A 27,507-nucleotide genomic window follows, 5' to 3' on the forward strand; every position below is an offset into this window, starting at 1 on the left:
AGATAGCTAGTGGGAAGCAGCTGCATAGCACAGGGAGATCAGCTCGGTGCTTTGTGACCACCTAGAGGGGTGGGATAGGGAGGGTGGCAGGGAGACACAAGAAGGAGGAGATATGGGGATATATGTATAGCTGATTTACTTTGTTATACAGCAGAAACTAACACACTGTTGTAAAGCAATTATACTCCAATAAAGATGTTTTTAAAAAAAGAATAAGTAATATTGAAGACTAGAAACTATTCTGAACTAGATGATATCACCAATATTATGTAACAGAACCTGAGGAACACAATATTTTGAGGAAAATATATGATTTAAATTAGACAACAAGATTGTGAATTCTGAAAGTAGCTGAGAATTCATGAAAAACAAAGAATAGCATAATAAACCAAAAAATAAAGAGAAAGAAGGAGCATTAAAAAAAACAAAAGCAGAAATTAATGACAGACAATATAGTCATACAAGAGAGTACAAATAAACCCCAAAGTTAATCTTTTGAAATAAAAAAAAAAAAAACTTGTAAAATGGAAAAACCAAACTGGCAGTACTGAAAGAGAAGGGTCGGGGAGGGGAGAGAGAGAAAAAGGAAAAAATATTAATAATAAAAAAGAGGACATAACTATATATCTAGAAGAAATTCAAATGGTAACGAAAAAATATTATGAACAATTTTAGGCACTATGTTTGGAAAAAAAGATAAAATGGATAAATTCTTACAAAAGTATAATTGACAAAAGAGAATTGAGAAACAATTGAATATCTGAATAATCTTGTAATTATTAATGAAATTGAATCAATATTTAAAAATATTCCCATGAAAAAATCATCAGGTCCAGTCAGCTTAACAGCCTAGTTCTACAAAACATTTAAGGAATTTACCATTCTGCTCATACACAGACTTTTCTAGAGAACAGAAGAAACTTTCCCTAATTCATTTTATAAGGCCAGCACAAGCTTGAATCCAAAATCAGACAAGGACATTTCAAGAAAGGAAAATTATATGACAATTTCACTCAGAACTTAGAATACCTATCTATCTACTTATCTATATATATACTTACCTACCTGTCTGTGCTCCTGTCTATCTATCCTAAATCTAGCAATACATTAAGAAGATATAATGACCAAGTTGGAAGTTGGGTTTAGGCCAGATGTGCAAGGAATGCAAAGTTTAAAATCAATTATTTAGAAAATCAATTAATGTAATTCACCACATTAAGAAATTAAAAGAGACTTCTGATTCTGGCCATTATGGACTAATAGGGTTCCAACTTGCTCTCCTGCTGTAAGCAACTAAAAAATCGAATGTGAGACGTGGAACAACTATTTTCAGACATTGGACACAGGCAGTGCAAGACTGTGATCCCTGAAGGTGGAAAAGGAAGTAAGTGAGGTGAACCTCACAACTGCCTTGGCTTTCTGCCTGTAGGCACCTTCTGGACCACAGTGTAGGGAGGGGCTTCCCAAGCAGAGCACGAGTCACTGAGTTGAGAAGATAGGGTTCAGAGTTCAGGAAGGCAGAAGATGCTGCAAGTTGTGGGACAGAGTTCTAGAGAGGATATAGTTACGTAGAGAAAAGAGATCCAGCATTCTCCATAGGGGTCACCTTGAGACTTTGCTTGATACTAAGTGACAAAGAAGTGGGTGAAACTCCATGAATCTGGGCAAAGAATGACCTGGAAGCTTTAAGCTAAACAATTCCCAGAGCTCCACAGGACAGAGTCTGACCAGTCAGACTCGAAAGGCCTTGTTAATCATCTGGGGTACTCCATAGTGAGACCTGAAGAGTCACACCTTAATAGGAGGGCTACGCCACCCCTAGAGCATGGGCTACTACGAACCAGCCATAAAAGCTTACAAACAAGCCTCGGAAAGATCGAACTGATCTGCAAGTTATTTAATTGCCAGCCAGAAAAAAACCCCTCAACATCCTTTAAAATACAGACACTCAGCAATGTAACATTTGAAACATATAACATTCAATCAAAAAATATTATGTATGCCAATAAGCAGAAGAATGTGACCCAAAACCAGAAGAAAAATCAGTCAATAAAAACAGACAGAATTTAAAAACAAACAAACCAGAAATGAAAGCTATGATAGAATTAGATAAGAATAAGAATAAGATTAAATAAGAACTTTAATATAATTATTATAAATATGCTCAAGGATTTAAAGGAAAACGTGAACAGAATGAGGAGAGATGGAAGATTTCTGGAGACTAAAACATATAATATACTAAATAAAAATTTCACTTATTGGGATTTATAGCAGATTAAGCACTGCAGAAGAAAATATCAATCAGCATTAACACATAGTAATAGAATAGAAACTATTTGCAGTAAAGCACACAGAGAAAAAAAGACTAGGAAAAAGATCAGAGCATTTGGCCGTTTGACAATATCAAAGCATTCTAACATATGTGTAATTGGAGTTTCAGAAGGAGAAGAGAAAGGGTGAAGTGAGGGGAAGCACTGCAGAAAAAGTAGTTGAAGACATAATGAGTAAAATTTTTGAAATTTTTGAAAACTACAAGAAAACCACTGTATCACAGGAAACATTAAAGGAATTCTTCATGTGAAAGGAAAATGATGCCAGATGAAAACTTGGATCTATACAAAGAACACTGGAAATGGTAAATATGTGGGTAGATTTAAAATATTTTTTGTCATTTAAAAGTTTCTTTAAAAGGTAACCATTTTAAAGCAAAAACAATGACAAAGTATTGTGTGGTTTATAACATACATAGAACTAAAATGTATGAAAACTAGCACAGAGAACGGGAGAGAAAAACTTGAAGTATACTGTTTTAAGGTTCTAACAATATATGTGAAGTGGGATAATACTAGTTGAGTGTAGACAGTGATGAGGTAATGATGCAAGTTGTGAACCATGAGCAACCACTAGAGACAGAACAAAACAAAACCCAAAGACATATGAACCTAAAACCACCCTAGAAAAATAATTTTAAAAAAACCCCGAAGACAGATTGCTAATAAAGTAGATAAAATGGAATACTAAACTGTGCTAAATAAATCCAAAAGAAGTCAGGAAAAAGGAATAAAGAAACAAAACACAGGACAAATGGTAAAAAAAAAAAAAAAAGCTAAGTGGTAGATTTAGACGGAACCATATTGATAACTGCATTCCACGCAAAAGTCCAAGAGCTCCAATCTAAGAGATTGTCACACTGGGATAAAAATGCAAGATTCAGTTATATGCTGTAGGTTTAAAAAAAACACCCACTTTAAATATAATGATACACAGATTGAAAATATAAAAGGATGGAAAAAGATAAAAAACATCATAAGAAAGAGTGGTTATATTAATACCAAAGTAGACTTCAGAGCAAGGAATATAACCAGGGATAAAGAAGGAGATTTTCATAACAATAAAGGGGTCAATTCATTAAGAATATAATTCTAAATGTCTAGGCACCCAATAATAGAGCTTCAAAGAACATGAAGCAAAACTTGACAAAAACTTGAAAGGCCAAAAACTTTTATTTAAGATCAAGGAAACATTGCATGGGAGGTCTTAACCAAAGGCATAGAGATAAATAAATAACAGACAACATTAAAATTATATGGGTTTGAAAGGAAGAAACAGAACTATCATGATTTGCAGATGATATAGTTGACTATGTAAAAAACTCCAAAGAATCTCAAATATATAATTAAAACTAACAAGAGAGTTTTGCAAAATTGCTGGAAAAAACTTTACCTATAAAAAACAACTGCAGTCACAGGTAGGAGAAAATATTTGCAAAACAAATATCTGCTGAAGGACTATTATTTAAAATATACAAAGAACTCTTAAAAATCAACAATAAGAAAACAAATAGCCCAATTAAAAAGTGAGCAAAGATCTGAACAGTTACCTCATCAAACAAGATATCCAGATGGCAAATAAGCATTAAAGAGATGTTCAGCATCCTATGTCATTAGGGAATTGCAAATTAAAATAGTGAGATACCACTGTACATCTCTTTGAATGGTCAAAATCCAAAATACTGACAATGCCAAGCACTTACGAGGATGTGGAGCAACAGGAACTCTCACTTATTGCTGGTGGGAATGCAAAATGGCACAGCCACTTTGGAGAGCTTGACAATTTCTTACAGAGCTAAACATATAATCCAGCAATCACGTATCTTGGGATGAACCCAAAGGATTTGAAAACTTAAATCCACACGAAAACCTGCACGTGAATGTTTATAGTAGCTTTATTTATAATTGCCAAAACTTGTAAGCCACCAAGATGTTTTTCAGTAGGTGAATGGAAAAACAAACTATGGTATATCCATACAGTGACTATTATTCAGAAAAAAAAAAAGAGGTATCAAGCCATGATAAGACATGGAGGAACCTTAAATACATATTGCTAAGTGAAAGAAGCCAAGTCTGAAAAGACTACATATTGTACAATTCCAACTGCATGACATTCTGGGAAAGACAAAAATAGAGAAACAGTAAAAACACCAGTGGTTTAGGGATTAGGGGGGTGGGAAAAATAATAAGTGGAGCACATGGGTCTTTTGTTTTTTTCACATGAGTCTTTTGAGGCAGTAAAATTATTCTGTGTGATGCTTCAATGGTGGATATGTGACACTATGCATTTGGTAAAACCCATAGAACTGTATAATAGCACAAGAGTGAGCCCTAATATAAATGGACTTTAGTTAATAATAATGTATTAACTGGTTCATCAATTCATAAATGTGCCACACTAACGTAAGATGTTAATGGTAGGGGAAAGTGTGCGTGTGAGAGGCGGTATATGAGAACTCTTTGTTCTGATCAATTTTTCTATTAATTCAAATCTGTTTAAAAAAATAACATCTATCATTTTTCTAAAAAAATGAAAAAGTCAATGGCATTTTTACATATGAGGAACAATGAGTCCGAAAAATATAATTAAGAAATAAAAGATATCATTTACACTAGCAAGAAAAAGATATAAGGAACATAGGGATATAGCTAACAAAATACATGAGAGCACTTTATGGAGAAAATTATAAAACTTTATTGAAGGACACTGAAGGTCAGTATACATGGAGTGATGGATCATGTTTTTGGATAAAGACAATATCATAAAGATATTGGTTCTTTACAAATTGATAAATTAATTCAATGCAATTTCAATAGGATTTGTGTGTGGGTATGTAAATTGAGAAGTTGATTCCAAGATATACATGGAAGAGTAAAGGGTCAAGAATAACCAAATAACTTCTCGAAGAAGATGGGGAAGCTTACTTTACCACATATTGAGAGTTATTATAAAGCCTTAGTAATTAAGACAGTGTATCATTGATCTGGAGACAGTAAATAGACCAATGGAACTAGAGAGCCCAGAAACAGATTCACATATATGTGGAAACTTGATTAATGGAAATGGAACTTGTAGGTCAGTGGGTAAAGGGTAGACTATTCAACGTATTGTGTCAGGGCAAATAGTTACCTATACAGAAAAAAAGAAATAGATAACTCTCTCTCTCTCTCACACACACACACACACACACACACACACACACAAAATCAATTCTGGTTGGATTAAATTCTTAAATACAAAAAGCAAAGATTGAAATATTGAGAAGAAAACGTAGGAGAATATCTTTCCAATTCAGGTGGAGAGAGGGATTTCTTAGGATTAAAAAATATTTACCAAAGAGAAAAATACTGATATTACTGACTACTTTAAAACGAACTTGTTTATCAAAACATACTTTAGGACTTCCCTGGTGGTCTAGTGGTTGATACTCCATGCTTCCACTGCCATGGCATGGCCCAAAACAACCAACCAACCAAACAAACAAACAAGAAACACACTTTAAAGACAGTGAAAAGACAAATAACAAACTGGGAGAAAATATTTGTAACACAAAGAATTATCAAAGAAGAGTAGGCAGAATGTGTAACTATTTTCTACAAATCTGTAAGAAAAAGATAAATAACCTAACAGAAAAACAGGCTAAAGATAGGACAGACATTTCACAGAAAAAAAAAAAAGGCCCAGAAACATAGAAAGATTCTTACTCTTATTAATAGCCAGGAAAATGCAAATTAGATGTGCAGCTAGATGCCAATTTATGCCTACCAGACTGGCAAACATTAAGGAGTTAGTCAATATCAAGTCTAGGCAAGGGTGTGGAGTAATGGGAACGAAAATCTTCTGCTGGTGGGATTGGAGAGTGTTACAGCTACCTTGGAAAACAATTTTGATTACCCAGTGTTGACAAGATGATACAAGGACTTTCAGATGATTTGTTAAATATTATAATATATCTAGCAGGGGCTTTGATTTTTCCATGATGCATGTAAGAGAAAAGTGCCATGATCCTCTTCTGATCTGTAAGAGAAGTTTTTTTCAAGTATCTATAACTTTTAGGAATACTGAGACAATTTATTATAACATTATAATTAAGTCGGTGAATTGAGACAAGCAACCAAATATTGGTTTCTCTGGAGGTTATTTTCACATGGTGGTTATTTTCACAGGATGTGGCAACAATTTCTAAAGTCATAGGAGTCGAACAAGACCCTGCCGCTCTGAGTTGCCAAGAGCGATGAAGAGTCACATGTGTCCACTTTACATGGGAGAACAGGACACATTCCGTTAAAAGTTTTGAACCAAACAAGCAGGTTCTTTTTTTTTTTTCTTTGATAGAGTAGTTAGAGATCTGAAGTGATTTTACTTTTATTTTCTTCACTTTACTCCAATCATGAAGTTTCACAGTGATTTCTGGGGTGGAAGAGGGAAGGTGATGTTGAGAATCATCAGGGCTGTGGTCCAGATGGCCCCAGGAGGTGTGGGCCTCACTGGGGCAGCTGGAAGAGCACGGACTGCCCGGCGGGCTGGTACGTGATGTCCTCCGAGGCCTCCAACTTGCGCAGCTCAATCAGGCGGTCGCCTGCAGGGGCAAGTGAGTTGGCTATCAGCTCTGCTGCCTTGAAATCGCCCTCCGCAGAGATGACGGCTGCTGCTTCTGAGGCTCAGCCTTTTTCATCACAAATCTGGCTCCTCTGCTTCCTGCTGAGCCATCTATTTGGCTTCCACCACTTCTGGGAACTCCCTTCCGAAGGTCAGATGTGTCAAGGGTTATGTCATCCAGGATGAGCCTAAAGGTGGCTGCTCGCTCCATGAGCTCATTGCTCACCTGTCTGGAGACCAGCTCTCTCTGGTGATAAGTTCTCCAGCATCAAAGTGAGCCACCACGGATCTGAGGATCTCTGTACTGATGGACGGCAGCATGTGCTCATCAGAGTCTTCTCTGATGCTGGTGAAGATTCGGGGAAGTGGCTAGTAACCGGCTGGAAGACGATGCGCAGGGTGATGTTGACATTCTGTAAATCTTTGCTTCCAGTGATTACTGGCACGTTACATGCTGGAGGGCAGTAGACAAAGATAATTGGTTTCTGTACCCAAGGGATGAGAAAGCGAGTCCCTTTTCCTACAACAATGTCCTGCACTCCACAGAACGGGTCAAAGGTGATAGGATACCTCTGTGCCCAGCATCTGTATTATACAAGGCAGAATTTGCCATGCCTCCTGCAACGGCTAAGGCCAGGCTGAACTTGACGATGGACTCAAACACTGTCTCCTTCTGCTGGACCCACTCACACCTTCGCAAGCCCTGGCTCCTCCCGGGCACACCCCCTTCCCCTCCGACACGAGGCAGCCGATCCCCTACATTCTCACCTGTCAAGCAGATTCTTTGAACCACTTTTGTGATGTTGAGTATTGTCCTCCCAGCGGCTGTGTGGGAGCAGGGAACAGCGCTCACCTCTGAGTAATGAAAAAAATACTTTTCAGGCCCAGGCTCTGAAATTTCATTATATGACATTATAAGAAAATAGCCTGTGGAGCTCTGTTTGACTAGCAGATGGAGAGGAGGCTGAATAGAATTTTATTTAATGAAAGTGCAGTAAGAGGAATACATTGTTTTTTTCTAAAAATTAATAAAGTTGGATGTGTACATTCCCTCCAACTTTGCGGCTCCTCTCCCAGAGAAGCGGAAACCCTCCCATCTTCCCTCCAGTCTCACAGCTCCACCCCCAGAAGAACCCTTCCATCTGCAGCAGAAGGTATGCCTTACGATATTCATAGCCATAAATTGAAACAGGCCAAATGTCCATTAAAAGTCGAATATATAAATAAAACTGTGGTGTAGTTGTACAGAAGAATACAGCAGTGAAAATGAACTATAACTGTACACATAAACATGCATTAATTAAAGAAATACGTAGAATTTTTAATTTTTAATTTTTTTTGGCCATGCCATGCACCTTGCGGGATCTTAGTTCCCCAACCAGGGATCAAACCCGGGCCCCCTGCAGTGGAAGTGCAGAGTCCTAACCACTGGACTATCAGGGAATTCCACAGTATCTAGAAATTTTTTAAATCACAAGGGAATATATACAAAATGATTCCATTCATAAAAAGTTTTGAAATAAGTATAAGCAAATAATTATACTATCTTGGGATGCATATGTGGGTATTAAAAAACCATTAAAAAGAAAAAGCAAAGGAATGATTTACACAGAGTTCGGGATAGCAGTGGGGGGGAGAGGAGGAAGTGACTGGGGAGGGAGATGGTGCTTCTGAGGTCCTTCTCAGGTTCTACTTTTTAGTCTGGGTGTTGGGTACAGGAGGTGTTCGTTTTATTATTTTTCAGACTGTACATATACATCCTATATATTCTTTCATATATATGTGTGTGTGTATATACGTATGACACGTATATATGTAAACCAAAGTGTTGTTTATAAGAGTGAATGGGACATGAAAGTGCATGAACTTTTGTTGTGGAGTGAAATCGGGAAATGTTGCCCTGCTTGGGATGAGGGAGTGAAGGGAAGGTTTGTCTTGGGTTTTCGGTTGTGGCTGAGAAACCATGGAACATGTCTTATGCTCACAGGAATGATGCAGTGGAGAAAGGGAAGCTGGTGTTTTGAAGGAGAGAAGGAATAATGTGGGAGCAAGTCCTTCAGCGATGAGAGAGGGTGGGATCCAGTGACAAAGGAAGGCTTGGCTTTTGAAAATAGTAAGGACGTTTTCCCATTGTAACACAGACAGTGACTCTGGGTACGAGCTCCAGTGAGTATGTAGGTTGAAAAATTGGAAGCTGTGAGATAATAGTAAATATATGTCTTGGTCTTTGGCCCCAATTCCAAGCACAGAGCTCCTAGAACTCTTCCTTGTAAATTCCTAAGTGATACAATCACCAGGGGAACCTTTGTTCTATTGAGGCCACTCTGGGTGGGTGCCTGATGGCTCCTGGTCTCCAGAAAGACTAAGCTACGATTAGAGGCTTGGAATTTTTACCACCCTCCGATTCCCCACACCCCCTTCCCTCCAATTCTCTAGAAGAGTGAGAAGGGCTGAAAATTGAGTTAATAATTGATCATCCCTGCGTGAAGAAGCCTCCATAAAACCCCAGTAGTATGAGGTTTGGAGAGTTTCCAGGTGGCTGAACACATCCGCAGACCAGGAGGGTGATGCACCCCAACTCCACGGAGACAGAAGCTCCTGTGCCCAGGACGCTCTCAGACCTCTCCTTGCAGAGCACAGGCTCCGGACACGCAGGCTCAGCGGCCATGGCTCCCGGACCCAGCCGCTCCGCGGCATGTGGGATCTTCCCGGACCGGGGCACGAACCCGTGTCCCCTGCATCGGCAGGCTGACTCTCAACCACTGCGCCACCAGGGAAGCCCCACTTGTATTTTTTAAATCATATCCTTTAATAAACTGTTAAGTGGAAGCGTTGCCCTTGTTAGACCTTCACGGTCTCCTAGGAGTTTCGACTCGCCCAGGAAACAACAAGAGTCGGAAGCCGATGCAAAACGCAAGAGGTTTATTGAAGGCCGGTGCACCGGGGTTCCTTGGTCCTCACGCAGGAGGTCGAAGAAGGAATCCCTTTTGGGCGCGAATATGTCAGTTTTATAGGTTCCCACTTCCCCGTATGTAAATTATAGACTTGGTTGTGTTTTCCTGCTGATTGGTCCTGGCTTAGGCTCGGACCAGAGAGGGAACTTGTCCCCAGCTTCCTGATTGGTCTTTGACAGATACCTTTTTTACATTTTGTTTATCTCCCTCCTTCTCGGAAGGGGGCCGGACATCCTGGAAATTCACCCATTGTCTAAGAAGCCCCTATTGTCTGGAGAGTTCTTAATTAGCTGGAACAATGTCCCTCGAGTCCCACACCCTGAGTTCTGTGAGCCTCTCTAGCAAATCAGACTCAAACCTGGGAACCTCCGATTTGTACCCAAGCTGGACAGAAATTGTGGGTAACCTGGGGCCGTACTACTAGCAATTGGCATCTGAAGTGGGGGGCAGTCTTGTGGGACTGAGCGCTTAACCTGTGGGATCTGATGTCATCTCCAGGTAGATAGCGTCAAAATTAAGTTGTAGGCCAACCAGCTGGTGTCATGGAGAATTGCTTGGTGTAGGGAAAATCCCCACACATCTGGTGAAGAAGTGTCCCAAGTGAAGTGTTCTGTGTGACAGTAAGGGAGAAACACAGGGGAGGGAGAACTGGGTATTTTCCCCCATTACAGAGGCCAACTGCCTAAATTGTCTGTGTTTTCAATGAAGCATAAAGTGAAGTTCTCAACTGAAATGCGTGTGGGGAACGCGTGGGAGGTTTGAAGAGATAAAGTCTGAAGTGTCATCCGGGAGAGCAGTGAGCAGGCTTACAAGGGACCTGCAAGAAACCGCGTGTGGTGCTGAGAGACGGGAACATTAAGATAAAACTGGTCAGCCCAGTCGTGTGAGTTCACCCTAGCAACATTCAGCGGATCAGGCACAGAGAGGTCTGGGTCTGAGAACAGGGCTGGGTTGGCCAGGCCATGAGATGAAGCGAGAAAAGGGCACAGAAGTGGAGGATCCAGAGACGGAAACAGTTTAATTACTGACCGTGGAATTTAGGCTGAGTGAGGAGAAAAATGAAAGATGGGGGAGGGAGTGATATTAGTAAAACCAGTGCTGAACTTAGTGGCTTTGGGATCTTAATGAGGTCAAAGACTTGCCTCAGTGTGTTGGGTACTCAGGGGAGCTGGGAAGTTAGTGGTCAGAGATTACTTGAAATGAAGATTTTAGCAGAGGCGCAGTTACTGGTGATGACAAGTCCAAGGTCTGCGTGCCTGGTGCAAGTGAGGAGATCAGGAGCCTGAGACAGTGATGGTAGTTCTCAAGCCAGGATAGGGCTGCCTACCTCCTGGGGGCAATATGTGTGGGGATGCTTAACGTGGCCACGACTGTGGAGCGGGAAAAACGCTGCTAATTAGTGGACAGAGTGTAGAGATGCCACATGTCTTGTAATGGGCAGGACTGTCTAGCACAAAGGATCGTCCTACCCTGATGACAATAGAGCCTCAGCTGAGAAACGCTGGGCTAGGGTATTGGATGGGTCACCTGCATGAATGCAGAGTCACTGATGACAGGAAGAAGGTGGACAGGAAGACAGAGGAGGCGAGGGAGAGCAGAAGAGAGCCACGAGGCAGCAGCTGGTAGCACTCAGTAGCACGGTTTCAGTGGAGCCGGAGGTTTGGAAGCAAAGAAGCATGGGAGACCGAGGGCACATACCCCGAGGGAGAGAGCACCACAGGGGACGGCTGGGTTTCACATAAAGCAGAGAGGTCAAGAAGCATTTGAAAAAGTGGAGGCTATTGGGCATTTTCGTCACAGACGGGAAGTTCCAGAGGGTACATTGGAAGGTGGGCCAGTAAGGATGAGAGAGAGAGAGCTGGCCAAATGAGAGCATGCCCAGAGTAGCTGGGAATGAGGATTTGGGCACGGAAACTTCTGGTGATCTAAAGCAAAACAGCAGGGATGGCCGCGTGATGGGTGTAGCCCTGGTGGTCTCTCACAGGAAGGTGGATAATCAGTTCAAACTACGGTCCAGAATCCTTAGTGCATGGATCAGGGACTTCTAGGTAACCATTCCTTGAAGTAAACCCAGAGGGTTCAAGTTTATCTTTCACATTTATTAGAGTACTCCTTGAATAATTTATATGGATTCGGTCAAACCCAGGAAAAATCCAGAAAATCCAACCACACCTCTATTGAATTTTGGAGAAGATTCAGCTACCGGGTCCTTCAGACATTCATGAGTCCAGGCTGCCTGACAGAGTCACCTCATCGAGGAAATTCTGATTTCTATGGGCAGAGTAGGCTGGAACCATGCAGAATAGAGTCCTATGGGCAAGAGCAGTACTTCTGAACCCTTACTGTACAGGTGAATTGCCTGGAGGTTTTGTTAATATTCTGATTCTGACTCAGTGGGTCTGGACTGGACCCGGGTTCTCCACTGCAGGAAAGCAGTGTACTTAGGTGGAAAGAGGAGAAGCCTTGCAACTGGCTGGGTTCAAATATGGGTTTTCCTTATGTTGTCTGTGCGTTCTTGGGTTACTAACCACTAAACTCCTTTGGTGTAAAGCAGGAATAACGTCGTAGGCTGTGGTGATTAAATGCCCGAGGAGCACACAGCAGGGGCACTGCAGGAGGACTTCCCTTTCCCCTTTGTCCTGTCCACAAAACCCACTGCCTTTCCGGACTCAACGTGACACCTTTTCGTATTCGTGGGCATACTGGCCTTCTGTGGTGTGTCAGCTGCCTGCGAGGGCAGCTCTGTGGTGGCCACTCATTGACGCCAGTGGGAGAGGAAGGTACAGGAGTCTTCTTCTATCTTTGATTAGGGCCAAGCTGGCTGCCCTAGCTCCCCTTAGCTTTTCTTTTTTCCGTTTTGTAATCTGAAAATCCCAGTCCCTATTTGGGTGGATAATTACTGGCCACCAAGACTGAGGGTCCTAGGTAGACCGAATGGCTTTTCCTTGTCTAATTTTTTCACTGCCCTGTCCAATGCATATTCCTTTTCCAGTGTGGAATGAGTAGAGCAGGCCTCCCACCCTCCCCCTGTGGAGTCTGGCTTAGTGACTTTGGTAACTTTATCCCTGAGTCCACCTGCCTGCAAGGCTATAAGGACAGCCTGGTGAGGCCTGTGGCTTCCTCTGCATGGCTGCAGCTTCAGAAGCACCTGAAGGTTGCCCAGGCACTAAATCCCACTAATCACTGGGAGTTAGGGGTGTGAAGGATACAGCCTGGCGGTCAATGGCTCCCCTAACTGAGGCCCACGAAGGCCATGAGTGTTTCGTAGAACCAGGCACTTCTTCCTGAGTGAAGGGGTCCCGGGGTCAGGGAGATCAATGTAGACGGCTCTACGCCACTCCTCAACAGCCCGGGGGTGGTACATTCTTGATTGGGTCCACAAAGCCCTCCCAGTGAGGGCAGGGCTGCAGGGCACAGGTGCGCCCATCTAGCCTTTGGAAATGAATGCCTCCCGCACCGCGTTGGGATCGAGAGGAGGCCCCGCTTAACCTTCGCTTTTCCCTTGGCCTTGACAAGATGGGCCCTTCACACTTCCCAGTGTAGGAACAAGGTATGATCCTCTTTGGGAGGATTTTCCTTTTGGGGGAAAGGATCAAAGGGACAAGCTTGAGAGGACTCAGCAGTTCTCTGGGTTTAGAATCCAGAAGGAAATAAGCAGCTGCCTGCCTCTAATCTACCTCTTGGAATGCATAGCATGGAGCCACTCATCTTTATTAGCGTGGACTTCTGCACACTTAGAACAAGGTCCGTATCTGGGTGATAAGGAGAACTTCAGGAGCAGATAATAATGGGAAAGAAAAAACCATTGTCCCTCAGTGTATTTGGTATCCTTTCTACAGGTAAAACCAGTTGCTTTACCAGATTTGAGTTGGTGATCAACTTGTTATAGTCTATCAAAAACCTATGTAGACTAGGGGAAAAATTCCCCTTCGGCTCCTGTCCTTGAGAACAAATGAGTTGTAGATCATTCCTACTTAGCAGAGAGTGGACAGGCATTGACAGACCACAAATGACCTCCATTATTATTTTTTTTAATTTTTTAAAATTTATTTATTTTTGGATGCGTTGGATCTTCACTGCTGCATGCGGGCTTTCCCTAGTTGCGGTGAGAGGGGATCCCTCTTCATTGCAGCGCGCAGGCTTCCCACTGCGGTGGAGTCTCTTGTTGCGGAGAACGGGCTCTAGGCACGCGGGCTTCAATAGTTGTTGCTTGCGAGCTCTAGAGCACAGGCTCAGTAGCTGTGGTGCTCGGGCTTAGTTGTTCCACGGTATGTGGGATCTTCCCGGACCCGGGCTCGAACCCGGGCTCGAATCCGTGTCCACTGCATTGACAGGCAGATTCTTAACCACTGCGCCACCAGGGAAGCCCCTCCATTATTATTATTAATTTTACGGTACGCGGGCCTCTCACTGCTGTAGCCTCTCCCGTTGCGCAGCACAGGCTCCGGACGCGCAGGCTCAGCGGCATGGCTCACGGGCCCAGCCGTTCCGCGGCATGTGGGATCTTCCCGGACCGGGGCACAAACCTGCGTCCCCTGCATCGGCAGGCGGACTCTCAACCACTGCGCCACCAGGGAAGCCCTATTTTTTAATAATACTTAATCCAAGAGAGGTCTTTTGAGTTTGTGGAGGGAAATATTACTTGGCTAGGTACCAAAAGGCCAATGGAGACGGGGGGTCAGGTTGGAGGTGCAAAGCAGACTAGGTTAGTAGAAAACGAGGTGCGCAGTCACCCAGGCTCCTGCTTGCTTGATGCTTCTAGATGGGAAGTGTGTGTGCACGAGCAGTGGGGGCAATTCCCCTGCAGGTCTCTCTGCTGCGCTCCTGGCGGAGAGAAGAGGGCATGTTCTCCCTTCCCAGCCTTGTCTCCATCCTCCAGAAGCTGGGGCTGGCACTGCTGCCTGGGAACAGGTGTGGTTATGCTCTCTGACAGTTAAGGACTTGGCCCGTGGACCTGAGCTTGAGGGGAATACATGGGAGTAAATGTACATGCAAACACAAGAGAAATGTATGATGGAGAAGGGCGGACTATATTTCTGCAGAGCAGATGGGATTCTTGGGTTTCAAAAATAATCTCCCTATTGGGCGTGAGACAGACTACAAGGACCTACTGTACAACACAGGGAATAAAGCCAATATTCTGTAATAACTGTAAATGGAGTGTAACCTTTAAAACTGTATAAAAATAAAAAATATCAAACAAAAGTACCCCTCCCCAACACAAATATATAACATTTGCAGTCTCCTGGAGGTCAAAAAGCACTACAAAACATTTCTTATAAAAGTATTTTTTAATAAATTGATGTATTTCAATGTTAACATGATAGCCCAATGCTATATCAAGGTAGCAAAAGTGAAGATTCCTGGTATTTTTTTTTTATATAAACACTATGAATGACAGTACATTTGCATTCAACTTCACAAGAAATTATCCTCAGGTTCATGAAGATTCTTGAACAGCTGTAACACCTTTCAAACAGTGAAGATGTGTATTGACTGAGTAGACAATGAAAGTCTAATGACTGAGCTGCACTCTAAACCATACTGAAGGAAAGGGGTACAATGGCAGTTTGGCCAGCTTGCTGGACAAAATCCAAGCCTTTTAAACTTAGTCACTGAAAGAAAACACAGCATGTATCAAAATTACAGAGTATCTTATAGAAATGGACCCATTAGAAGACACACAGATTAGAACCCTGAAGCAGTGAATGAGTTTCTACCCGTTTTGTGATGGAAAGAAGCCATGGATATAGAGTCCCGCAGCCGTCTGTAGGGTTGAATCTCCTCACACACACAATGCTATCAATTGGTGAAAACCAGAATTCCCTGCTATGTACAAATGCTGGTGAAGGTAACTTGCACTATTGCTGTGGGTCAGAACAATAGTGGGCTGGATTTCAGGCATCAAGTGGAGGCTCTCTTTACTGCTGTATCACTGCCTTCTACCATTCCACAGGCCACACTTTCCAAAGCTGATGCCCCTTTCTTAGGGTTGAAACAAAGGAAAAACAAAACCCAAGGGCACTGAAAACAAACAGTAGAAACCAGCAGCTTCTGACCCTCTTAACACTATATTACTGTCCAACCCACAATGAGAAATGTGTTTCACTTGGTTACAACTACGAAGAGAATATCTGATGCCATCATATCACATGTATCTTAATGACTGGATTTTTTATATAGGATTTTTCTTAACAGAGATCGGGTTGAGAACAAGATTCTTTTCCTCCAAGGGAAAGCTGGTGAAATGCTAGTTAACTGAATTCACCCTCAATTTTGAACTGTAGTGGACAAACTGACTTAAATGAGATTTTCTAAAGTAAAGACATTTATTTCTCAACCTCAAGTACCATTAGACTGCAAGCAATCTCACGTCCAGAATTTTATCTGGTGGTTCTACGATAATTGGCCTCAGGGCCATTATTTATTTTTACTAGGACCTTAACACTATTTTTAAACTCCAAATGCTGCAGATGAAAGTCAGTACAACAAAATAACAATATAATCATTTGTGTGCTGAGGCGCTGGATTCTGGATAAGCAAAGGTGGAAGGCTCCTGGCTACTCACCAAGAAGTGCCTAAATAATGGCCACTCCTTCACGTGTGTCCGTAGCACAGATTTAAACTCATGTCTATTTGAATGGATTAGAAAAAACTGGAATCCACCACATTATTAAAAACAAAAAATCCCAAGCGAATGGCATCAAACATTTTTCACTAACCTGGGTTTTAGTGATAGGACTCTTCTTTGAGTGAACTGATTCACTGTCAAGAGTCTTCGCATTTTATTCTAAATCTCATTTTTAGACCTGAATCAGGTCAACTTTTCATAAAGATCATAGATTCCTTTCTGTCACATCTCTTAAAACAAGTGCTCTGCCCCCCCCCCCCCCCGCTAAAAGAACTGAGAATAATTTGTAAAAGCTTTCCTCTCCAGCAACAGAACAGTCAAAAGCATAAATTAGGTTAAGTGGCTTCATTTTCCTCAGGTCAAACCCAAGGTTTATTTTCCCTATGAACAGGGTGTGCTTAATTTGATAAAATGATTCAAAATCAGCTTATGGAAAAGTTAAAAATGTAGTGTACTGAAAGATATGTATCCTTACAAAGAGCAATAGCAAACAATCCAATCTAGAAGTTTAAATAAAAGTAGATGATTTTAAAACTAATGATATATATATATATATATATATATAAAGCTGAAGTCACTGCCTTGGATAATTTATACACTGCATCCAATATTTTATGTAGAACATTCATTCTTAAGGCAGAAAAATTGAATTTGACATGTAATGACTTGGCTCTTACATCCAAGGGTCAAACTGGGAGTAGACTTGAGCAGACAGATTCCTTGCTAATGAGGACTTATCTGTGGTGACAATTTCATTCTTCGAGTAGGTTATGTAAGAGACATACATTTGAGAGAAAGAAAAACATGAATAAGACACATAAATATGAGTTTTCCACAAGAGGTCAATGAGACTAAGCTTTCTATAATGAGGTGAAACTACTCCCATAACAAACTGCAACATACTCTTTCTGGTATGGTACATAAAATGTTTAAAATATCAAAGTATTAACTTTTTGGAGAGTGTTACTTTAGACTCTAGTTTTCAAGGTGTGGTATAAAAGGTAGCCTGAAGACTTAAAAGCAGTTGAATGTCAACTCACACTGCTACTCAGAAGGCTACCACTTAGGATATTCCTGCCCCACAAACAAAATCCTCTGCAGGGAGGATATCAATATATATTAAAATAAAAATGAAGCCCCCAACACATGTGCAAAAACACTTGTTACTAGTAAGAATACCTTTAACGAAAAACATCTTACTTACAGAATCAGAGGCATCAAAGCCAGACTGACACGAGAGTATACCACCCCGTGGAGGTGGCCAGATATTTGGGATGAAAGCCACCGTTCGGTGGGAACCTCAGGAGATGTACCACTTGGAGTGGAGGGAGTGCTGGGTGCCCAGGGTCGGGCGCCTCTCACGCAGATCGAGGTCCCAAGCCCTCAGGGCTGTGTGTGCTCCTTCACCTCTGTGCACCCTGGTACCAAAATGGTAACAAAAACAAACACAAACCTAAAAGACAATTCTTAAGCAGGTGATGGTGACTGTAACTGTGTAAGTACCTTCTTGTGTGCCTCTTATTTATGCCGAAGCTCGGGCAATTGTCAGAAGTGTACAAAGATTACCTGCCTAATTTCTGAAGACATGAAGATTTTCTTCTTTCATGGTGGCAGGAGTCCATGCAAGATTTGTAAACAGCGATACAAAATACTGTAAACATAACTTAACAGAGCTTATATAAAACAGAAGTAAATCCGAATTTACAAGTGGGTAAAAAAGACAGAGGGCAGCTTCATACAAAGTTCTCCCTCCTGCGCCAAGTGATTTTTTTTTTTTGATTACAAATATAATCCTGAGCTGAAAAACTGGGATTTGGGGGAGAGCCATCTTTGCATACAAAATATCCAGAGGACATTTACTCTTTTACTCTTCTCTAGTGATATTCAACTGCCAGAGACAGTTCTGAATGCGTGACTTTGGAGACATTTACAGTTTAGTGTGGCGCCCGGGTCTGGAGCCTGCGGCAGTGCTGGCCATGGAAGCGGAGGCTGCAGCATCCTCCGCTTCCTCCAGTTCGTCCTGGAGCTCTTGGCTGACGCTAGACTGCAGGGCTGCGGGAGTGAGCCACTCCTTTGGGAGGCAACTCTGGAGAAAGGGTATACAGGAGCTGAAGTAGGCAAGCCGATTGATCCAGCGAGGAATCTCTTTCCCACAAAGAATCTACAGGAGAAAGAGTGTAGTATTACGTGAGAGGTTAGGGTTATCTGGTCAGCTGCCAAGGAGGGGAGGGTCGGGGAGGGAGGCGGATATACAAAAAGGCCACTGCGCATTAGCCTTTGGTGCTGTTACTTCCGGCCTTTGATGACAAGCAGCTCCCTAACTCGGAAGCCTGGGGTCCCCCTACTGTCAGCTCCATCCCTTCCCTTCTGAAGAACTTTGTTAAGTTGCTTACTTTTTACATCTATAAAATCAAGCTAATTCCATTTGGCTCCTTTCTTTCTTTGGTCTTTGTAACTGCTTTGAGTAGCATGTAGAAGTACTTTGAACACATAGAAGACTTGTTAATACAAGATACTATTCAAGTAACAGAAGCTCCAGGCACTTCTCATCCTTATCCTGTTCTTAGGACTTGTAAGCCCCCTCTTTTCCCAACTGCAAATAATAAGAACTAGGTCTTTTATAATACTAACTTTACTCTTTATTACCCTCCTTTCCTTCTGCAGTCAAAACTAGGGTTAACTAATCCATGCTTTATTGTCCCTGTGGTGTTTTTGCCTCCAATCATGTCAAAGATTATAATCATTATACTTATGATCTGGAAGTACCATCTACTTTAGCTTAGTTGGTTTCAAAGTATCTTACATCCAAAAATTAGCTAAAATGTAAATAAGCTGGCACCTGTCATCAAGCAATATAACTTTTCTCCCTAAAGGTTTAGCCCTATGCCTTAAGGGCTACATTTAAATACTATGTCTCTGTCTTAACTACAGGGCTAGGCGGTGGTCTCAATGGAGGGAGAGTGGCATGTTTTGATCATTTTTGATTACCCGGCCTGTAATCAAAGAGAGGTAGACAGTACTTAAAAATACCTGAAGAATGTGCATGAATTAGATCTGGGGGAAAGCTAGCAATGCCCTTATACCGTTCCTATCTGTCTATTCTAAAAAACACAGGCAAACAAGTATTACATTATATTTTACACCCAAGACATAATTGGGGATATACGTATATTTGAAGGTTACCACAGAGCGGTGACTAGGAATAGCAAGGTTAATGTAATGAGCCACTGCTGACTATCCAGCAGCTATTCTCTTCATTCTCCTTCCTAAACCCTGGTTTCATTCAGTCACCTGCCTTCCTCCATACATCAATGTGCTTCACAGGAAGCTGACTTCATCCCAACACCTGCAGGCGGCTTGATTAACCTAAAACAGAGGTCTGTAAACTAAAGCCACCTGTTTTTATAGGTAAAATTTTATTGCAACACAGCCATGCCCCCTCATTTTTTTTTTATGGCCTACAATTCTTGGGCTACCATGGCCGAGTGGGGTCCAGGAATAGTCCACAGGCCTAAAATATTTACTATGTGGCCCTTTCAGAAAAAGTGTGCAGATCCGTGATCAAGCCAATGTCTTTTAAACTTTGAGTCAAGATCCATTAGTAGCTTTAGCATTTTAACTTGAATTCTTAAAATGAAATAGACTGTAGATACTAGGGAAATTGTGACACTTGTTTTAGTTATGTGTACATATCTGGATCATGATGTAAAATATATTTCTTACTGTAGGTAGCGGTCAAAAAATATGTGATTCATATAACAAAGTTACTTTTGCATTTAAGCTTCACCTTGGTAATCCCTCTTTCTAGGAATTTATTCCAGAGACACACTGGCAAAAATATGAAAAAAAGGTATGCACAGGGTTATTCATTACAGCACTTTTTTGTAGGCTAAAAATAATCCAAATGTCATTAATAGCAAACTGACTGAATACATTTTGGCACAAACAAGGACTATTTAGCTGTGAAAAGAAGTGAGGACTATCTCTATATACTGTTACAGAATAAACTCCATGGTACAATGTTAAGTTAAAAAAACAAAGTGTGTGTCGGATGCCTCCCAAATATAATGGTGGACCGGCACAGAGTAAGTTATAGACATTCCCATTCTAAAAGGGAGAACACGGAAGGAAGAAAGGAATCATTAGTCCCAAGCAATTTCCTTTTATAAATTTATTTTATTATTTATTTTTGGCTGCACTGGGTCTTCGTTGCTGCGCACAGGCTTTCTCTAGTTGCAGTGAGCGGGGGCTACTCTTCGTTGCGTTGTGCGGGCTTCTCACTGCGGTGGCTTCTCTTGTTGTGGAGCATGGGCTCTAGGTGCAGGCTTCAGTAGTTGCAGCATGCAGGCTCAGTAGTTGTGGCTTGTGGGCTCTAGAGCGCAGGCTCAGTAGTCGTGGCGCATGGGCTTAGGTGCTCCGAGGCATGTGGGATCTTCCCAGACCAGGGATGGTACCCGTGTCCCCTGCATTGGCAGGCGGATTCTTAACCACTGTGCCACCAGGGAAGCCCCCAAGCAATTTCAAAATCTGACTGGGCAACCTCCATTAGGTTTCAAGGCCTGGGACTAATCCTCTGCGGCCCTCAGTTCTGTCGTCTGGGCCCTTGAAATTACCCTTTTTCGCCAGGCTGTTTACTGCCTGTGAAATTTCGGAATCCAGCAGTCATCTTTCATTCTGTCCTCTTTCAGTCCAAGCCGGCAGTGTTTCTGCTAATATAACATCGTCAAAAATGTTGAGTCTCCTGTGGGATTCACTCTATTGGATAAGAGGTTCCTCTACAGATCTTTCCTGGAAAATCCCATTTCTATTCCTGATTTCCACTGAGATGGCTGAGAGGATCCACGAGTCACATGTTTAATCTCTTCAGCAGCAGCAAAAGGTTATCCAGTCACACCCTTGGCCTTCTCTCCACAATATGCTTTCCTAACAGTAAAGCCCTCTGCTATGTTAATTTTTCTCTGCACAGCACAGGAACCAATTCTTTTTTTGAAGACTGTTAAGTAACGGAAAAGAATCAAGACATCTATCCTACCTTTCCTATGCGGACTGAACCTCATGGTAACAAGAGGGTATTTGGCCTTTATTTATCCTGATTCAAACAAACTGTTAAAAAATTATGACAAGTGGGAAAATTTCAACATTGTATATTTGCATTATATTAAGGAATGCATGTTAATTTTTTTTAGGTTGATAATATTTGTAGTTATGTTAAAAAAATCTTTATCTTTGGAGCTACAAAGTAAACTATTTACAACTGAAATGAAATAACACCTGCGATTTGTTTCAAAGTAATCTAGGGATCAGTGTTATTTCAGAGTGGGCATTTATGGATAAAACAAAATTAGCCATGAGTTGATAATTTTTGAAGCTAAGCGATACGTATATCAGGCTCATTATACTAGTCTCTCTACTTTTATTCAGGTTTGGAATTTCCCACTGAAAATATTAATTTACAGAAGGTATTCAGGCCAGTGGCATTTAGTAACGGCAATGCCATTCTTCTTGCTAGTGACTGGTTTAGAAATGGCATTCGACCCAATTCTGGCCATGAAACATGACCTGCTTTGGAAAGGGTGGGAGGTTCTGGAGAAAGTCTCAGTTTCTCAGAGAGAAGTAACGGGAGAGACAGAGCTTTCTTTTTTCTCTTGATGTTGCTGTATCAGGATATGGTGCCGAAAATTGTTGCAACTACCTGAAAACCATAAAGGGAGCTAGCCTGAGGGCAGAGCCAACCTAACACCCTAAGGATGGCAGCTCAGAGAGATAAAAAGACCTTAGGCCACTGGTGACACACAGTTGAGACACTGACCATACTGACATGGAGCCCACCTTATCCTGGACTTCTTGTTTTGTGAGATAAAATATTTCCTCATTGTTTAAGTCAATCTGAATCAGATTCGAATGCATCTGACCTGTAGTGTAGGGGTTGGGAAACTTTATCTGTAAAGAGCCAAACAGTAAATATTTTAGGCTCCGCAGACCATTTGGTTTCTGATACAATTACTCAACTCTGCTGCTGCAGCCTGTAAGCAGTAAAGATGATAGGTTAAAAATATGAGTACGGATGTGTTCCAGTCAGATTTTAATGGATACTGAAATGTGAATTTCACACAATTTATACATGTAACTATATATTCTTCTTTTGACCTTTTCCCAACGGTTTAAAGATGTAAAAATCGGGACTTCCCTGGTGGCGTAGTGGTTGAGAATCCGCCTGCCAATGCAGGGAACACGGGTTCGAGCCCTGGTCCAGGAAGATCCCACATGCCATGGAGCAACTAAGCCCGTGCGCCACAACTACTGAGCCTGTGCTCTAGAGCCCACGAGCCACAACTACTGAAGCTCACGCACCTAGAGCCCGTGCTCCGCAACAAGAGAAGCCACCACAATGAGAAGACTGCGCACGGCAACGAAGAGTAGCCCCCGCTCGCCACAACTAGAGAGAGCCCGCACGCAGCAACGAAGACCCAATGCAGCAAAAATAAAATAAATAAATAAACAAGCAAACAAATTTAAAAAAAGGTAAAAACCATCTTTAGCTTGCAGGCCATACAAAAAGAGGTGGTAGGCTAGTACTGGTGTGCAGGTTGTAGTGGTTTGCTAATCCTTGTTGTAGAGAAGCGTCTGCAATGATAACTATGATGCTTCTTAGAACTTTTGGAACAATTTTGAATAACAGAGTACATATATCAACAATCATTTATAATTAGCTATGGTTTTCTATCTGCAACTGGTTATACGACACATGTAGAAACTATGTTGTCAAAGACATAGAAGCACATTAGATTTAATAACTTTTTAAGAGTGCCTAACGTTAATTTTTTTGCCTTGATTATATGAGGTTTACTAAAAATAGCCCCTTACCTCCTCCACTATCCAGAATTCTAGTCTCAGTTGTCACTAACAAGCTGGCTAGGCTAAGTCCCCTAACTTCTGAGTCTCAGTTTCTTTAACAATTCAGCACTCACAAGGGTGAAAGCATGAAAACTGTGACCTAAAAAGATGGCTCCAGGGGCATCTAGAATTGCTCTTCAGGCACTCAACTCCAATATGGTTTTAGGGTTAGACCAGGGCTGAGGTGGTGTTACAGATGCTCAATAAAGCTAATAATTTATTTCGGAGAGAGGATAAGTTGGAACCAGAAGAAGTAACGATAAAATATAACAAGCACTGAACTAAGCAGTCTGGGTCTAATCTGAGTTCTCCACAATCTTGGTAAGTCATTTCCCCAATCAGGGCCTGTTACTTAGTCCATAAAATGAGGAGACTAAATTAGATGCTATCTAAAACCTTTGCTAATTTTAACGTTCTACGGATCTTTGAATGCACTTCCTACAAATGTAATGTCTAGGGTCAAGAAAGCTTAGAACTACCTTGTCTCTTCCTTGAAAATCAACTTGGTCACCTCTGCGGTATCAATGCACCCACTAGACTAGTGGGTGCTTCTCCAACTTTTATGAATCATCTGGGGATCATGGTAAAATGAAGATTCTGATTCAGTACATCTATGGTGGGGTAGAGATGATGTATATCTTACAAATCCCTATGTGATGCTAATGCCGTCAGTCCTCAAAAAATAACTGGAGAAGCACAGCAGCAGTCTGCTGTAGTCCTGTTTGAAACCTATGCTGTGGAAGCCATGAGGGCAGTGAAAAGGGCCAGGTAGCTAAGCAGCTCTGCAGAGGAGGTCACTGAAGCAGCAGCTCATTTTCTCTTTTACACATTTCACAATTTCTGTGGTACCTGATGTGGCTTCTGCAACCATCTGCTAAGGGTCAGAAAGCTGGGAAGCTGTTTCAAGCGCTATTTAATTCTCCAGACCTTATTTTATAACCTTTTGCTTTCTTCCCGTCATTTCCTTTTTTAAAGACCTTTAATTTGGATCTACTTTTGGTTTTCTGCTTGGCATTCAAGAACTGGGAAGGCAAATAAGTGTGTGTGTGTGATAAACTGGCAGAGTAAAATTTCAAGATAGGAGAAATGAATTACTTATTAATAAGAGCCAGAAAAATTTCAAGTTGGCAACTAAAATTTAGGAAAAGAGAAATCATAGTGGCTAAGAAGCAGAAGTCACTTAAGCATTAATTTTTTTAATTTTTTATTATTTTTTTCTTCCCCAACCCCCTAGGCATTAATTTTTAAGTGAAAATATAAGATTGTAATGAAACAAATTAGAATAAGAAGAGACCCGTTACTGTATTCACTCTACTCACTGCAAAGTCATGAACAGAATTACAGTTTAAAACTGTGCTCACTCTAAAGTTACCAACTTTGGAAAGGTCACTCATATAAAAGAAACATTCACATAAAAGAAATAAAATACCATATATTACATAACATAAATAATCAGAAAAAAATAATTGATTAAATATAGTGGGACAGTAAATATACTAGTGTTATTTATTTGAAGAACTTTTAGAATAAAATTTAACTTACCTCTGATAAAGCCGAAGAAAAGTGGTTGCAGTTTTTATGCATCAAATGGTAAGCATTGCCTTTGTATTCTTTTCCCAATTCTTCTACAATTTTTTCTATATCATCTTCTAGGAAGTCGGTGCTCCCTAAAACAACAGCTTCTCTTAAAGAACAAAAAAAAAAAAAAGAAAAAAAAAGAAAAAAAAGAATATAGCTGCGTGAGTTATAGGTATTATAGGCATGCTTAAAGACTCATTTCCAGAAATGCTTATTGCCAGGAATATTATGACTGATGTAACAAAGCAGGGTTACTGTGAGAAGACTAAAAGGTAAATGAGGTATTTTAATAATTTCGATTATTTTCTACTTTTTAAAAGCAATAAACTCTTAAGTATACCACTTCTAAATAATACAAATGCAAAATAAGTCATTTTCTTTATTAAACAGTGTCATATTAAAAATATAATATCACAGTTATTTTTATTACTATTACATTAGCAGTTACATTATTAGAGAACCAGATCCATGCTGCAAATATTCTTGCTTAATTACACTCACCATCAAATGGCTGGTCATATTCTCACTTAGAAATAATCTTTTAAGTTATCTGCCACTCGGCTGCAGTGAGATGACTGTCAAATGACTAATTTTTAAAAAAGCATTATAAACCCAAAACCCTCCAAAAGAATACACCAAACCAAAAAAACAATACACCAAACCAAAAAAGCAACCAGCCCTGCCACCACTCCCAAACTACTACCCTGGAAATGCAATAGACATCATTCAATAGAGAGTAGAATTTTAGTCAGATACAAGTCAGGCATCCAAGAAAGCTGACAATACTTAGAAAATCCTTTTATCTAGCAGTTTTGACCAAAGGGAGACCTAAGGAATGGATTCAGGCTGGCATTATAGCACTTCTGTGTGTAAATATTTCAAATTAGTTATAGGTTAAGAGAGTAATTAACTCAGTAGTGATAAAAAGATACAACCCTATACTGAATTTCAATGTTATAACCTCATTTCACTATTTTTCACTTGGCAAGTTAACTATTATAGGTCCAGAAGTTTCTTTAAAGTTCCTTGAAACTAAGATTCTAAATATCACTTTAAATACAAAACTCAGTTAAGGAATGGAAGTTTGATTATTAGCATTCAGGTTTTCAGTGCTGTTTACTACACATAAGCCTCCACAGTACACTCAGATCCATAATTTTAGGTTTATCCATACATATACTACACGAACCTTAACAACAGTTTCTTGGCTAATCTACTCAAATTAGTTTAGTTATTTCAAGTTTGTAAACAGTGTCGCTTTCATTGGGAAAATGAAGAGATTTTTAAGAGTGTTAAGTAGGTCACAATAAAACTTTCCTCCATCTCCCCCTAAATAGGAGACTGACGGGAAGCAGTCATTATATAGGAAATGTTTTCTAAAGCAGAATCTTATACCAGGTAAAAACACTTTTAAAGTAGACATAGTAACTTCTGTGGGTCCTGAATAAGAGCAACAGACTTCCTTATTTCAGGCACTTTATTTGGCTGATTACTATCTTTACACAACAATTTAGATTTGATTTTAAAGTGTCCGCAACTAAAACAACATTAAAGAAACATTTTAAGTTCCTAGATTTTAATCTACAGAATGAATTCTGTATGCCTGAAAACAAGCTTTGGCATCTAAGACAGTGTAATAAAAATTATCCTCCCTACTTACTTAAATTTAAATGTTTCTCCTAGTTCAGAAGCATTTCCTGGGGAAATTTCAAATATTCCAGAAAAGGGGTAAGGATGGCCACCATAAGCAAATTCTGAAAAGAGAAAACTCATGATTTTTAGTATTTATCACATAAAACTTAACCAGTATGCTGAATCAGATTTAATAAATGATGAGGATAATAATGATACCATCTAAATATTTTTCAATTTAGTAATGCTTTTACAAACATCTTATTTACCTATTGCTTGTATAGAACAGTTGACGTAAAGGACTTGAAACTCTAATAACAAAAGACGCTCAAAGGTAATCCTGACTTCTATATTTACTTTATATTGGCTAGAGGAGACTGGCTAACACTCAAAGGTGAAAAAAGTCCCTGCATTTACCTATCACCCCAAAGTATGTACGTGGTCAGTTCTGTGTTTTGCCACTTTCTAAATTAAAGTGATCAAATTTCAAACCTGGACTTTACTGGAAAAACTGTCTAATAACAATGAGTTTTCATGGTTCCTGAGATGAAGACGCTTGTTTTATCTTTGAGTAAGAGGGAAAAAACATTAGCAAACCAGAAAAACTGAATTCAATTCCCCTCATTCAAGAAAAGATAAGTTGCAAAATTAACATACACACCCACGCACACATAAAGACACACACACTTTCCACAGCACATCTTTAAGCTAGGAGAGAGCTACTTGTACTACAGTGAATGTACATCCAGCCTCATCAGATATAAACTCTCATTCAGAACAAAAATGGAGAACGGTTTCAAATCAGGAAGGAAATAAAATTTCTGGCTACAATTCTGGTACTAGATACTTCGATATTTAAGTGGCAAATCTTAGTAGACTTACTTAAAG

The 27,507-nt window shown here is 40.6% G+C and overlaps 1 protein-coding gene, 1 non-coding gene and 1 pseudogene across 4 annotated transcripts in view; all 3 read right to left on the minus strand.

Annotated features, from left to right (window-relative positions):
* Positions 1 to 6,543: 6,543 nt before the first annotated feature.
* LOC113628657 (prohibitin pseudogene) lies at positions 6,544 to 7,843 on the minus strand (annotated as a pseudogene).
* A 457-nt stretch (positions 7,844 to 8,300) lies between these two features.
* TRNAG-UCC (transfer RNA glycine (anticodon UCC)) lies at positions 8,301 to 8,373 on the minus strand. Its single transcript has one exon. It is a non-coding gene; the product is annotated as a tRNA-Gly (tRNA).
* Positions 8,374 to 15,156: 6,783 nt separating this feature from the next.
* DESI2 (desumoylating isopeptidase 2) overlaps positions 15,157 to 27,507 on the minus strand; it is a 42,291-nt gene continuing 29,940 nt past the window's right edge. For 2 of the 3 annotated variants that reach the window (XM_027122410.1, XM_027122412.1), the window contains exons 3-5: positions 26,648 to 26,741; positions 24,952 to 25,093; positions 15,157 to 18,676 (exon numbers count right to left, since the gene is read on the minus strand). In XM_027122410.1, coding sequence (XP_026978211.1) covers positions 18,443 to 18,676; positions 24,952 to 25,093; positions 26,648 to 26,741 — 470 coding nt within the window. In that variant the 3' untranslated portion in view covers positions 15,157 to 18,442. The remainder of the gene's footprint in view (positions 18,677 to 24,951; positions 25,094 to 26,647; positions 26,742 to 27,507) is intronic. The other variant, XM_027122411.1, reaches the window with a different exon arrangement.

The sequence above is a fragment of the Aethalodelphis obliquidens genome, unplaced genomic scaffold (genome assembly GCF_003676395.1).
Source record: "Aethalodelphis obliquidens isolate GAN/ISIS:26980383/991018 unplaced genomic scaffold, ASM367639v1 scaffold24, whole genome shotgun sequence".
NCBI lineage: Eukaryota > Metazoa > Chordata > Mammalia > Artiodactyla > Delphinidae > Aethalodelphis > Aethalodelphis obliquidens.